This window comes from Aedes albopictus, chromosome 3 (genome assembly GCF_035046485.1).
Source record: "Aedes albopictus strain Foshan chromosome 3, AalbF5, whole genome shotgun sequence".
Taxonomy (NCBI): Eukaryota; Metazoa; Arthropoda; class Insecta; order Diptera; family Culicidae; genus Aedes; species Aedes albopictus.
In genome coordinates this window covers 378,351,711-378,365,765 of record NC_085138.1, presented here as the reverse complement: position 1 = coordinate 378,365,765, position 14,055 = coordinate 378,351,711, and the positions used below count along the sequence as shown (strand labels likewise).

General features: G+C 41.9%; 1 protein-coding gene across 10 annotated transcripts in view; it reads left to right on the top strand.

Moving 5' to 3' along the window:
• Positions 1-13,035, top strand: part of LOC109399084 (ryanodine receptor) — a 61,816-nt gene extending 48,781 nt beyond the window's left edge. For 5 of the 10 annotated variants that reach the window (XM_062855787.1, XM_062855785.1, XM_062855780.1 and 2 more), the window contains exons 24-28: positions 7,988-8,081; positions 8,144-8,398; positions 8,480-8,497; positions 8,569-12,081; positions 12,143-13,035. In XM_062855787.1, coding sequence (XP_062711771.1) covers positions 7,988-8,081; positions 8,144-8,398; positions 8,480-8,497; positions 8,569-12,081; positions 12,143-12,358 — 4,096 coding nt within the window. In that variant the 3' untranslated portion in view covers positions 12,359-13,035. Of the gene's footprint in view, positions 1-7,509; positions 7,620-7,987; positions 8,082-8,143; positions 8,399-8,479; positions 8,498-8,568; positions 12,082-12,142 lie in introns of all 10 variants that reach the window. The other 5 variants (XM_062855781.1, XM_062855786.1, XM_062855784.1 and 2 more) reach the window with 3 other exon arrangements.
• The last annotated feature ends 1,020 nt before the right edge of the window (positions 13,036-14,055 follow it).

The window sequence follows — 14,055 nt, the reverse complement described above, 5'->3', positions numbered from 1 at the left end:
CTTCGCTTACTCCTCCGGGCATTTTTTTTTCGGAACTTACTTCCTTGATCTCTTCGGGAATTTCTGTAGGGTTTCCTTGAAAGATTCTTCCAGGGATTCTTTCAGAAATAGTTAAAGAATTCATGCAGCGATTCTTCCATATATTCGGAAATTTCTTCAGAAATTCCACCAAGAATTTTGGAATTTTTTTTTCAGAGATTGCTTCTGAACTGTCTCCATAGATTCCTTTGAAAATTCATTCTCCGGCGATGCCTTTGTCGAATTCTTCCAGGGATTAGTTCGGGAGTTCCTCTAATGATTTTCTGGGAGTCCCTTTATAGCAGTCTCTTCTAGATTTTTTTTTTCCAAGATTTCTTTCATAAATTCATCTAGTGATTCCGTTTGGGATCCATGAATATACTTTTTTTTTGCAAATCCTTCCAAGGATTCAGGGCTTTTTTTAGAGATTCCAGTAATAATTCTTCTAGGCAGTGTTTTGAATTTTATACAGGGATTTCTTCGGCTGTTTCTCATGGATTTCCAGTTCAGTTCTTTAATCAGGTATACCTCTACAGATTCCACCGGAATTTTTGTACAGGGATTCTGGAATTTCTCTACAAGCTTCATTGTAAATTTCTTTATTCTCGAGCGCTTTCTTTCCCCAAAGATTTCTTCAAGAATTTCTCTGGAGCTTACTTCAGCTATTTCATTTAAAATCACTCCAGAGATTCTTTCTTCAATTAACCCTCTAATACCCAACCCCGCCTTTAGACGGGGTATAGTTTGAGCATTTTTGTAATTTTTGTTTCGTGTGAAATCAAAATTTTTATATTTTTGGCTGATATTTAGGACTGTTTTGTATACCTCAAAATGGTTTTTGGTGTATTTTAAAGCGTATTTACATTTTTTAAAAATCATTGAAAAATTGATGTTTTGGTCACCTTTTAGAAGTCTTTGTTTATTTTGTATTGAATCGCTACAATTAACATATTTTAAATTTTTCACAAACCATTCTACCCTTGTTTAATAGTTTAAGGGGATCGAATACACTCTAAAATTATTTTCCTTACAATTACACGGAAAATAAAATTTAATATGAAAAAAAAATTAAAATAAAAATATTTCAACAATAATCATAAAATCTCAAAATGTTTTCATCCCAAAAAATCCGTACCCCAAATAGGTTTCCAGGAAAAATGTGGGGATGTTCAAAAATAAAAATTAGAAAAATCAAAAACTGAAATTCACGAAATCGAGAATTAGAAAGAATCATCTTCCAAAACATGTTTAAATCGATTTTAGATGACGAAAAATAATATTTAGAACAAAATCAAAAATTTGGGTATTAGAGGGTTAATCTATGATTTTGTCCACAATAGATAAAAAAACTGGTCGCAGTGGAAAATGTACCCAACATATGACCCAACAGGAAAAAACCCAATAATTTTTTTTCAGTGATTTTCTCAGGGATTCCTTATGGAACTCCTCCATTAATTATTTAGGAAATTTTCTCAGAGATGCTTTCGGAATATATTTTGCAGGGACTGCTACGGAAATTCTTCCTGGAGTACGTCCGGCTCTCGAAGGATTCTTCCATAAATGTATGCAGTGATTCAATCAAAATCTCCTCTCCAGACTGCCGGAGCCCGTAGCTCGGTTAATCGCACGTTTGCTTTATAAGCGGATGGTGCAGTGTGTGTAGTGACGGCTCGGCAGCTGGAGGCCGGATTCGCGCGCGCGTTGCCTTCGGTGCACAGTGGAGCACCTAGTACATCAAAACTGATCAAAATTATTTTGACGCATTTTCGCAACCCGAATGCAACCCAAATTAGTAATGAAACGTATTTCATAGTTTTCGTGTTTTTTTATTTCGTCATTAGGGTGACCAATTTTATGATTGTAAAAGTCAAGATTTTTCGAAACTAATTTTTTTTCAAAAAATCACAACTTTTGAACCAGTTGACTGATTTTAAACTTCTTTTTTTTGCTTGAAAGCTGTTGAATTCTAGTTTTCGGCAAAAATACGTTCAGAGGGACAAATAGTGTTTTAAGGCAAATAATATCATATAATAATATAATTATCACGATTTTTTCAAAGTGTTGCAACTTTTAAAATCGGAAACATCCGGAAGGTTTTCTTTCTGCATTTGAAAGAGGAACAATAGTTTTATCATGCACTAAAAGCAGATTTCCCGGAAACAGCCGGAAAATCAACTTATTTCATTTTGAATGTACGGTAAAGGATTCCATCAAATATTTTTTTCAATATTTTCATATATTGTATGTAAATTCAACGTAAATTTGTTTGGGTTTCAAATTAACAGAATAACAACATTAATCTTCTTTAACAAACTGCATCGTTGAATTGATTGACTATCAATTTCATTCACTTTGTACGGTCAAAACTAGCACGCGCTGTGAGTTATATCAAAGAAAACGGCTAAACTTCAGCTTCACTCAACCTCTTCTGATAAGCGTAAATAAAACATTTGGACACTGCTTAGCTGTCAAACGATTACACGATAACTACACTTAGCAAAAACACAACGCGAAACCCAATTACTTCATTTTGAGTTTTTCCACTTATGATCAGGTTTTGATGTGATTTACTCCAATGTGCGGTGCTCCGATTTTTTTTTTCGTTTCGCATTTTTAGTTCGATTGATGGCAGGCGATTATCCGGTGAGTTTGTTCCTTGTTATTCTCTTTCTATGGATGTAGACATCAATCATTATACCTATTAATTCAATTTTATACCATATATTTAATATCCTCTTTTCAAATATTTTTTCATTGACTTTGTATAGTTCGTCACCATTAGTGTCGACTTGGATTTTTGTTCCATTTTGTCACTGTTCGGGATGGCATTTTACAAATTATCTCTTCTTTTTATTGAATTCCATTTTTTTTGTGCAATCTCTTAACGACACACAATGGTCGGAAAAAAATAAAGTTCGGCCAAAACTCTTTTTATATATTTAATCGAAGTTATAGGTTGTCTAGATATGATTTTTTTTTTATTATTTATGTGTATTTTAACTTAGAGCTAATTCTACACTTTATATTATAGTATTTTTAGTGTTTCAAAAGGGGTATTCAAAAATTACGTAACTTCAATAATTTCAAAAAACTGTATACGTCAATGAGCTCTACACTTTTTACGTTTTTTGTTAGAAATTCAATTTAATGATTAACTTTCGATCAAATTGAATCATGTTTGTTCAAATCGTGTAAAAATGTGAGAAGATTAATTTTAATTCAGTCAAAAATGGGAAAATAATATAAACTATATGAAAAAACATGACTTCTTTAAATAGCTCTAATTTGAAAACCTGCGAATTTCTGCAAAATATTTAAACGTTTTTATGCAGTCCTAAGCATCATGTTTAAGATGAACTAAAAAGGTGCCTGAGAAACCTTGCATAACAAGGAAAAAACCTAAAATAACAATTAGTGTGTATTTTATGAATACCACGTGAATAATGACATCAGGTATTGTAGAGTAGCTGTACAATAATCTGCTATTGTTTTCCATACAAATAATGATTTTTCCAATATTGAATACCTCAAGCAGTCCGCAATACCAAACAAATATCTCGTTGAGTTATTTTTTGTCGGTAACAACCTTTCAGGATGCGCGCCTGTTTAATATTAAAACTGCATCGCACTTGCGCTGTATACCACAAGCAAGGTTATTTGATAGTGTTGTTCTTTTTACAACGGCGCGCGTCCTGAAGGCTGTAGGGTTAATCCTACACAACACCTAAATAAGGTATTTTTAATACCAGGATAATCGACTTCTACCATGTCTTGGTATGATACCTGGCTTTGATATGCTACAGTTATGTGTTACTTATTCGTTCCTGCTTAGGTAATCACGTATGGGAATGAACGTATTTTGGACACTTCCATTTGTTTTTGTCTTAAGTGTCCAAGAAATATTGGCGCGCTGTTGTGTCCAAAATATGTTGGTTCCCCTATTTATTAAGAAAAACGCATACTTTCAGGTGTTTTTGTGGGTTTATTGGTCAATGCACCGACGGCTCATCCCGTGTTTGTATAGCAGAACCAATATTTGTATTTTCCACCTTTCCCAAAATTCGCCACTGTCCGCCACATCCAGTAAACCCCGCTGATTTTCACTATTTCGAAGCCGTCGTTTGATGAGAAATTATGTCTTGAACTGAAAACCGGCCAGTTGTTTAGATCTTCGAAATACGGTACGAGTGCGCCAACAAGATGATATCTGTATTAGTCAGCTCTGTGACCTGCACTGTTGTCGACTATTTGGTCTTCCGCATTTACCTGGACATTTAGGCGCACTCGACATGACCCCTTTGCACCGTGCAATTCAGGCATTTTAATGACAAGTCGTACTCCTTGTCGATGTGGTCCTCTTCACGGCACTTCCTGCAGATTTTGTTCCTAACATGGTATTCACACTCCTACAGCTTGTAACCTTGCTCAAAGCATCTGAAGCACGCCTCTGGTTGCTCGTAGATGCGACCTGCGGAGAGCCTAACGGCGGTGATCTAGGTTCCTGCCGGGCCATTTTATAGACGGATTAACTGAATCAACAAATTCTTCCCGCAACACTTGGTTCATGGTTGCAGTCTTCCATCCTTGGCCGCGTCCCACATTTTCCAGATTGTTCTGCACCTGGCCCGCCCACCTTTCACACTGACCTCCAGGTGTTCTTGTACCATTCGGATCACTGGCGAACATCAGATTTGCAGAGCTGTCGTCCGGCAATCGCACAACATGCCCTACCCGACATATACTTCCAGCTTCTGCCACCATCTGGATGCTAGGTAACGCCGTATAATGCAGCGAGTTAGTGATACATTCTTCACCGCCACACACCGTTCTCCTGAACACCGACAAAGATGGCCTTAAGTACCCGCCGCTTGAACACTTCGAGTGCTTACATGTCCTCCTCGAGCTTAGCCCAGGTCTCGTGCCCGTAGAAAACCACCGATCCTATCAGTGTTTTGCACATGGTGCATTTGGTGCGAGAGTGAATCTTTTACGATCGCAGATTCCCACTGGTGCCCGGCTTCTACTGATGATGCGCCTTCGTATTCCAAGGCTAACGTTGTCGCCTACCGTTAAAAAGGACCCGAGGTAGACCTTCGTCCTCGACCACCTCGAAAATGTCCCCGTCTATCGTAACACTGCTGCCTAAGTTTGCCCTTTCGGTCGCGCTTCCGCCTGTCAGCATTTACTTCGTTTTCGACGCGTTCATCATCAGTCCAACCTTTGCTGCTTCATATTTCAGATGGGTACTATACACAGTTCCGCCACCGCAATAATATCCATGTCATCCGCAAAACGCCCCGCTCGTCGAATAACACCATCCGTACACCGCGTTGTAGTCGATGAACAGGTGGTGCGTTGGGACCTGGTATATGCAGCATTTCTGGAGAAATTGTTGCACGATGAAGACCTGGTCTGTTGTCGAGCGACCGTCAACGAAGCCAGCTTAATAACTTCTCACAAACTCATTCACTTTGTGTTAAAGATGACGGAAGATGTTCTGGGTCATTTGATCACTTTATAGACGACATTCAGAAATGTGATCACTAAAAACCTGGAACACATAGCGTCCGTTCCGTCGAGGTTTGCGTGTTTTTGACAGTTTTCCCATGAGAAATGTGTCAAAATAATGTCACGCACACGCAAACGTATGCATTGTGTGGGGCACTTAAGAAGTTCTTACACTCCAGGTTGTCACCGTTCTTGTAGATGGAGCAAATGACCCCTTCCTTCCAGTCCTCCAGTAGCTGTTCGGTCTCCCCGACTATTAGCCAGTTCAAGCAGAAGGCCAACTTTTCCGGGCTTACCTTGATGAGTTCAGCTTTGATACTATCCTTACCAGATGACTTATTGTTCTTGAACTGCTGGATAGCTTCCTCAATTTCCCTCAACGTGGGAGTTGGGAGTTGTTGTTCCTTGCTGTACTGACGTAGTCATTTCTCACGCTGCCTGGGTCACCCATGTCTGCGCTTCCCGCACCATTTAGGTGTTCGTCGCAGTACTGCTTTCACCTTTCGATACTCTCACTTCCATCCGTCAAGATGCTCCCATCCATATCCCTGCACATTTTGGCTCGCGGAATGAAGCCTTTTCGAGATGTGTTCAGCTTCTGGTAGAACTTTCATGTTTCTAGTGAACGGCACAGCATTTCCATTTGTTCGCATTCCACGTCTTCCAGGCGGCGCTTTTTTCTCCCGGAAAAGGCGGGTGTGCTGTTTCTGCGTTCTTTTTCACTGCTCCCGTGCTGATGCATGAGTTGCCTGATATCCTAGAGGATATCTCTGCAATCAGGAAGGCCAAGGGTTGGCACAGCCCCTTTTGAGGATTGAGCTTAGAGTTACGGAAGAGAAGAACGGAAGATCTCGCCCTCTGTCGGATTTCCATGGCCTTGATGGGTTAAAACGTTATGCATATTTATTCAATATCGATGTGAACATCAACATAAATTGCTGTAGTATCGGCTGCTCATGACCATTTTAACGACGTGCAGGCAAATGTAAAAATGAACTATTTATTAAAATCTGCGATGAACGCTATTTTCAGAAAAATTGAATAAAAAAGCAAGTTGAAGACGTTATATTATCTCATCTTTTACCATGAAGGAGAATTTGGCGACAGTTGATCTTGTAAGATTTGTAGACAAGTATTTGGAACTACATTAACACTTAAGTGCGAAGGAAAGTACTATTATTGCTAAGTAGATAGCTATAATCATTTACATAATGCATTTCTCTAACTCCAAGTTTCGGGCAATGTTAGTTTTGGAAAGAATTGTATACTTTGCATTAGTTATCACATCTATACGCGCTAATGATTCGTTTTATTATTTCTGCAATTAAATTACGACAACTGTCCTGTAGCAATAAGTATAAAACTTGATGAAAAACGACGACTTCGTATTCTATTCTAAATTTTAACAAAGGCGCAGTCTGAAACAAAACTTTGAGTTATAAAGTTTTGCATATAACCAGCATTTTTCCTAAAAGTGTTTTTGTGGGAACGACATTGATTATTTTGTTTTGGATTAAACCAAGCCAATTTTTGTTAATTTTTGCACTAGTGTCATGTTTTTGAGAAATAAACCACAACCAAATTAAAATGAAATATCTTACCCCAAAAAACATTTCTAACTAGCATTTTGATTTACTCGGTTCAAGCGGAAATTCACGCACACGGTTGATTACCAACTAAAACCAAAACTTATACAAATATTCATGCATCTAAAGACTGGGCACGCTGTGTTCGATTTCTACACACAAACAAAAGCACACTCTAACAATGCACCGCCCATTGATCCAATTCGCCAGCGTCTCTTCTCCCCTGAATTTTACGCCCTGTCACAATCTCGCAATCTCCTAGTTGTTAAGCCACACACTTACACACTACAAACACTGACTGGGTGCTACACTACCACACTCCTCCACAATTGGCTCAAGATGAGAAATACTAACCGCATTCTAATCTACTAACTTGGATACCACCGACTATATATAGGCATGCCGACCAAAAGCCAACCGTTTAAATGTGAAACTAGTTTTGTCACAAGCACGACGCAAAATGGCTGTTGCATGTATAAGATCAAAACCAATGTATAGATTGAGCAGGTGACTTGTCTCCACTATTATTACTACTATATACTCTTACGCTCTTTGTTTTCCGTACCTACTCCGAACCCCCAGTCCTCCCCCTATGATTTGTTGAAGCGTCTGAATGCTACAATGGATGCAATTGGTTTTCGTTTGTTCGTATATGCATTACTTTTCTGTTTTCGAGCTCGCTTATGTTCACTCTGATAGTGCTCAGTTCTAACCTAGAACCCTTGCCGATCATTCTAATCTAACTCTAGGATATATTCGTTCCATTGTTTTGTAGTCGTTTAGTTTTGTTCTTGTTTTTGCTTGAAACGAAGTTCGCACAAGTATATTTTCTAATCGATTTGTTTGCTTCGGGTATGGGTCCATTACTTCCACAGACATCGAGCCTGTAACATCTTCGCTAGGACCTACTACGAACTATGGCTGGAGGACGAGAATGTTGGACAAGAGGTCATGATTGAAGACCTTACTGTAAGTTGCGTCTGGGGTATCTGCCAGGATCAACTGACCTCACATTTCACCCTTTTCCTTAGCAAACATTCGAGGATGCCGAAAAGAAGAAGAAGGAAGAGGAAGAGGAGGAGGGTAAACCCGATCCTCTGACTCAGTTGGTGACGACCTTCTGCCGTGGTGCGATGACGGAACGCAGCGGTGCCCTCCAGGAGGACGCCCTGTATATGTCCTACGCGAGCATTGTGGCCCGATCATGTGGCGAAGAGGAGGAGGAAGGCGGCGATGAGGAAGAAGGCGGCGGTGGTGGAGAGGATGAAGGTGGTGCTAGCATTCATGTAAGTTTTATGATAGCTGTTCGGAAACCCTAGATACCCAGACTAACCTCTAACACTTCGATACCCTATCTAACCTAAAAGACCATGGACAAGCTCATGGTAAGATATCTAATCACGTTAATACACATGTGATATGGCGGAGTCTAACTTTCCAATCTGTATCCTTTCAGGAACAAGAAATGGAGAAGCAGAAACTATTGTTCCATCAAGCCCGACTGGCGAACCGCGGTGTAGCCGAGATGGTTCTTCTGCACATTTCTGCATCCAAGGGTATCCCATCGGACATGGTGATGCGAACTCTTCAGTTGGGCATTGCAATCCTGCGTGGGGGTAACATCGATATCCAGATGGGCATGTTGAACCACCTGAAGGAGAAGAAGGACGTCGGATTCTTCACCTCCATCGCTGGCCTGATGAACTCTTGCAGTGTCCTCGATCTGGACGCTTTCGAGCGTAACACCAAAGCCGAGGGTCTTGGAGTTGGAGCCGAGGGTGCTGCCGGTGAGAAGAACATGCACGACGCCGAGTTCACCTGCGCTCTGTTCCGATTCATCCAACTGACTTGCGAAGGTCACAACTTGGACTGGCAGAACTACCTGAGAACTCAAGCCGGTAACACTACCACCGTTAACGTTGTTATCTGCACCGTCGATTACCTGCTGCGACTACAGGAGTCCATCATGGACTTCTACTGGCACTACTCCAGCAAGGAGCTGATCGACTCGGCCGGTAAGGCTAACTTCTTCAAGGCCATCGGAGTCGCAAGTCAAGTGTTCAACACCCTCACTGAAGTCATCCAGGGTCCTTGTACGCAGAATCAGCAAGCACTGGCTCATTCCCGTCTGTGGGATGCCGTCGGAGGTTTCCTGTTCCTGTTCTCACACATGCAAGACAAACTCTCCAAGCACTCGAGTCAGGTCGATTTGCTGAAGGAATTGCTCAATCTGCAAAAGGACATGATCACCATGATGTTGTCTATGCTTGAAGGTAACGTCGTCAACGGTACGATCGGTAAGCAGATGGTGGACACCTTGGTCGAATCTGCTTCCAACGTTGAGCTGATTCTCAAATACTTCGACATGTTCCTGAAGTTGAAGGATCTAACTTCAACGCCTAGCTTCATGGAAATCGATCCCAATGGCGATGGTTGGATTTTACCGAAGGACTTCCGCGAGAAAATGGAACAGCAGAAGAGTTACACACCGGAGGAGATTGACTTCCTGTTGGCGTGCTGTGAAACTAATCACGATGGCAAGATCGATTACATCGGTTTCGTCGATCGCTTCCACGAACCAGCGAAGGAAATCGGTTTTAACTTGGCTGTACTGTTGACCAACCTGTCGGAACACATGCCCAATGAACCTCGCTTGGCCCGCTTCCTGGAAACTGCCGGATCGGTTCTGAACTACTTCGAATCGTTCTTGGGTCGTATCGAAATCATGGGTTCGTCTAAACGCATTGAAAGGGTCTACTTCGAGATCAAGGAAGCTAACATTGAACAGTGGGAGAAGCCGCAGATCAAGGAATCCAAGCGAGCCTTCTTCTACTCGATCGTAACTGAGGGTGGCGACAAGGAAAAACTGGAAGCTTTCGTAAACTTCTGCGAGGACGCGATCTTTGAAATGACTCACGCATCAGGGCTGATGGCTAGTGACGAAGATGGTGGCAATGTACGACGTGAAGCCGCCTTCACCTACATTAGCGAAGAGGAGGAAGAGCGTGCTGCGAGGGATCCGATCAAGCGAACGATCCAGGCCATCAAGGACGGTCTGTCCTACTCGGTGTACATGATCTCACCGTCGAACATTAAACACCAGATTGCGGTACTGCAGTCGAAATCATTCCCGGAAATCATCGTCGGCTTCTTCAAGATGATCTTCTACGCTTTCTACTATTCCGGATTCGGAGTTTCGATCATTATCAAGTACTTGGTGAACATTCTCATGTCGTTGATGCGCGGTTCGACTCAGGAAGAGGAAGAGGTGATCGTGGAAGTCGAACCGTCGTTACGAGCGTTACCACCGTTACCAACAGAAGAACCACCTAGTACGGTACAGGCATTCGGCTTGGACATCAGCAAGGAAGAGAATGGACAGTACCGCGTGCAACCTCACGAATCTCCTGCGTTAAGCCCGTCTTCGTCTGTAGAGGAGACTGGTGAGAGCAGTCCGGAGGATGGTGCTGGCGAACTGTCGGCAGATGCGGCAAGTGCTGAACCTCCGATGACTCTGGTTGATTTGTTGGGAGGTGAGGCAGCCAAGCGAGCGGCTCAGGAACGATCGGAAGCCCAGAAAGCCCAGGAAGCAACTTTGGCGAACATCGAAGCTGAACAGAAGAAGGCTTCCGCGGAAACTAAGGAACCAGCGGCTGTTACTCAGATCGATTTCTCGAAGTATACGAAGAAGGCAGTTAGCTTTTTGGCTAGGAATTTCTACAATCTGAAATACGTGGCTTTGGTTTTGGCGTTCGGTATCAACTTCATGCTGCTGTTCTATAAGGTAACGACACTTGGCGATGACGAGGCTTCGGAAGGATCTGGCGAAGATATGATGGAATTGGCTTCGGGACTTGGCTCGGGATTGGCGGAAGCTGTATTGGAAGGTGGAAGTGGCGGCGATGGTGGCAGTGGAGACGGTGGAGAAGAAGGCGACGGAGAGGATCCTCTGGAAAAGGTTGAGGTGGACGAGGACTTCTTCTACATGGAACATGTCATGCGAGTCGCTGCGCTCATGCACAGTTTGGTATCACTCTGCATGCTGATCGCTTACTACCATCTCAAGGTTCCTCTGGCCATTTTCAAGCGCGAAAAGGAAATTGCTCGACGACTGGAATTCGATGGACTGTTCATAGCTGAGCAACCGGAAGATGATGACATCAAGTCGCACTGGGACAAACTGGTCATTTCAGCTAAGACGTTCCCTGTCAACTACTGGGACAAATTCGTCAAGAAGAAGGTCCGTCAGAAGTACAGCGAAACCTACGATTTTGATTCGATCTCGAACCTGCTAGGAATGGAGAAGAATGCATTTGCCGCTCAGGAAAGTAGCGAAGGCGGTGGATTCTTCCACTTCATTGCAAACATCGATTGGCGATATCAGATCTGGAAGGCCGGCGTCACCATCACGGACAACGCGTTCTTGTATTCGCTGTGGTACTTCATATTCTCGGTCATGGGTAACTTCAACAACTTCTTCTTCGCGGCTCACTTGCTCGATGTGGCCGTTGGTTTTAAGACACTGCGTACGATCTTGCAGTCCGTAACGCACAACGGCAAACAGCTGGTATTGACGGTGATGCTGCTTACGATCATTGTATACATCTACACAGTAATTGCGTTCAACTTCTTCCGGAAGTTCTACATCCAGGAGGACGACGATGGAGAAGAAGGAGATCGCAAATGCCACGACATGGGCACCTGTTTCGTCTTCCACTTGTACAAGGGTGTCAGAGCAGGTGGTGGTATAGGTGACGAAATCGGAGATCCAGACGGAGACGAATACGAAGTGTACCGTATTCTGTTCGACATCTCGTTCTTCTTCTTCGTGATCGTTATCCTGCTTGCCATCATCCAAGGTTTGATCATTGATGCTTTCGGTGAGCTTCGTGATCAGCTGGAGTCGGTCAAGGAGGATATGGAGTCTAACTGCTTCATTTGCGGCATAGGCAAAGACTATTTCGATAAAGTGAGTATAGCGATTAATAAAGGAGAAATACAGTGTCTCACGCGGAACTTTCTCATCATAGGTACCCCATGGGTTCGACACGCACGTTGCCCAGGAGCATAACCTGGCGAACTACATGTTCTTCCTCATGCATTTAATCAACAAACCGGACACGGAGTACACCGGTCAGGAGACGTACGTGTGGAACATGTACCAGCAGAGATGCTGGGACTTCTTCCCGGTGGGTGACTGCTTCAGGAAGCAGTACGAAGACGAACTGAGCGGCGGAAGCAGTTAATTAGCTGAGTAGCAATCGACAAACCGAGAAAAGCAAACCAAAGATTACGGACAAACGAACAGAAAACCAAACAATCAACCACTGCAGAAACACCATTTTAAAGACATTTTTTCAAAGTTTCATCCTAAAACTAACAACAAGATCGACTATTCCAAAGAAATCGTTTTCTCCTAAACCAAACGTTTTAGATATGTCAATTTGTGCAACCTGAGTCAAAAACTAGGGAAAATTAGGAAAATCAAAAAGCAATGTTCGCTCTTTATGTCGGTTAGCAAAAATCTCCTAGATTGGAAATTTGTAAGAGGGTGTTGTGCGTCATAGAAAACCTTTATTTAAATCAGTTAGTAGTGAAAAAACAACCTTCCAAATAACACCTAATTCACAAACACCCCCACGAACGAGCAAACATACAACTAGTCGATGCATATAGTTAGTCTGTTTCACGATTGTAAAACTATACTGATGGGTATTTCTCTTTTTCGTTATTATTAAGTTTGTCGTTTTTTGTACTTATTTTTTGCAAACGAAACTGCGAGGAAACTTGTAACAAATGGAAGAAAAGAAAAAACATTTATGCGAACTACAAGCAGATAATATACACTATGATCACTTTTTATCTACTTTAAAAGATTCTATTAGGGTTAATAAAAACAGATCGATTACTTATGAGTAAGAAATGTTCGTTTTAATTGTATCACTTTGTATCCGTCGTCTGTTTGCTGTTTTCGCAATATCTTTAAGTTGATTGATTGATTTGTCTTTATTAAAGAGACTTTCAGCCCTTGGCTGGTTCGTCTCTTTATCTGTAAGTTTAAAATTTTCTTCACCTGTCTGTTTTTGCGGGTCATTTCAGCTGACTTGATTTGAGTATACATACGCAATCCTACGCCCTATCAATATAGCTTTTTGGTAAAGGATTTGGGAAACATGTGTGATTCGTGTTGTGACTCTGACTACATTCAACAATATGGCGACCGTGATATCCCTCAGTAATGCTGTTTTGTATGAAAATCCTCAAATATTTTTATGGGCCATAACGCTCGGATGTACACTCACCACCGAAGGAACTTCTGGAAGAATCCTGGGAGGAATACCTTGAATAAATCCAGCAAGAAATTCCTAAGCAATTCTTGGAGAAACCCTAAGAATAATCCCAAGAAGAATTTCGGGAGATATTGAAGGAAATGCTGGAAGAACCACAGCAGGAATTGCTTGAGGAATCCAGCTGGAATTCATGGAGGAAGGCCAAGATGAGTTCCTGGAAGAGTCCCATGAGAGAATTATGGAAAAAAGCCTTGAATAAAATGTCTTGGATAAAGATTCCTGGAAGAATCACCGGAGGGACTTCCGGAAAAAATTTAGGAAAAATCTAAAGAAGGATTCTGGGATGTATCATTGTAGGAATTTCAGCAGAAGTCCTAGGAGGAATTGCTGGAAGAAAATGTGTACAGGAATTTCTAGAGAAACCCCATCAGAATCCAAAGAGCAAATCCTTGATTACGCATCTGGCTGAAGGCATTGGCGTATCTAGCTTTTCTTTTTTCTAGCTCACTCTCCTAAACAAACACGAGAAAAAGAAGTATGGAAGAGGGGACTCAGGCCCCCTCTCGCATTCCGCTCTTTCTCGTGTTTGTTTAAGCTGCTAGTACACAGGGTCAAATATTTGTCCGAAAAGAAACCAATGCTCAAACATCTTG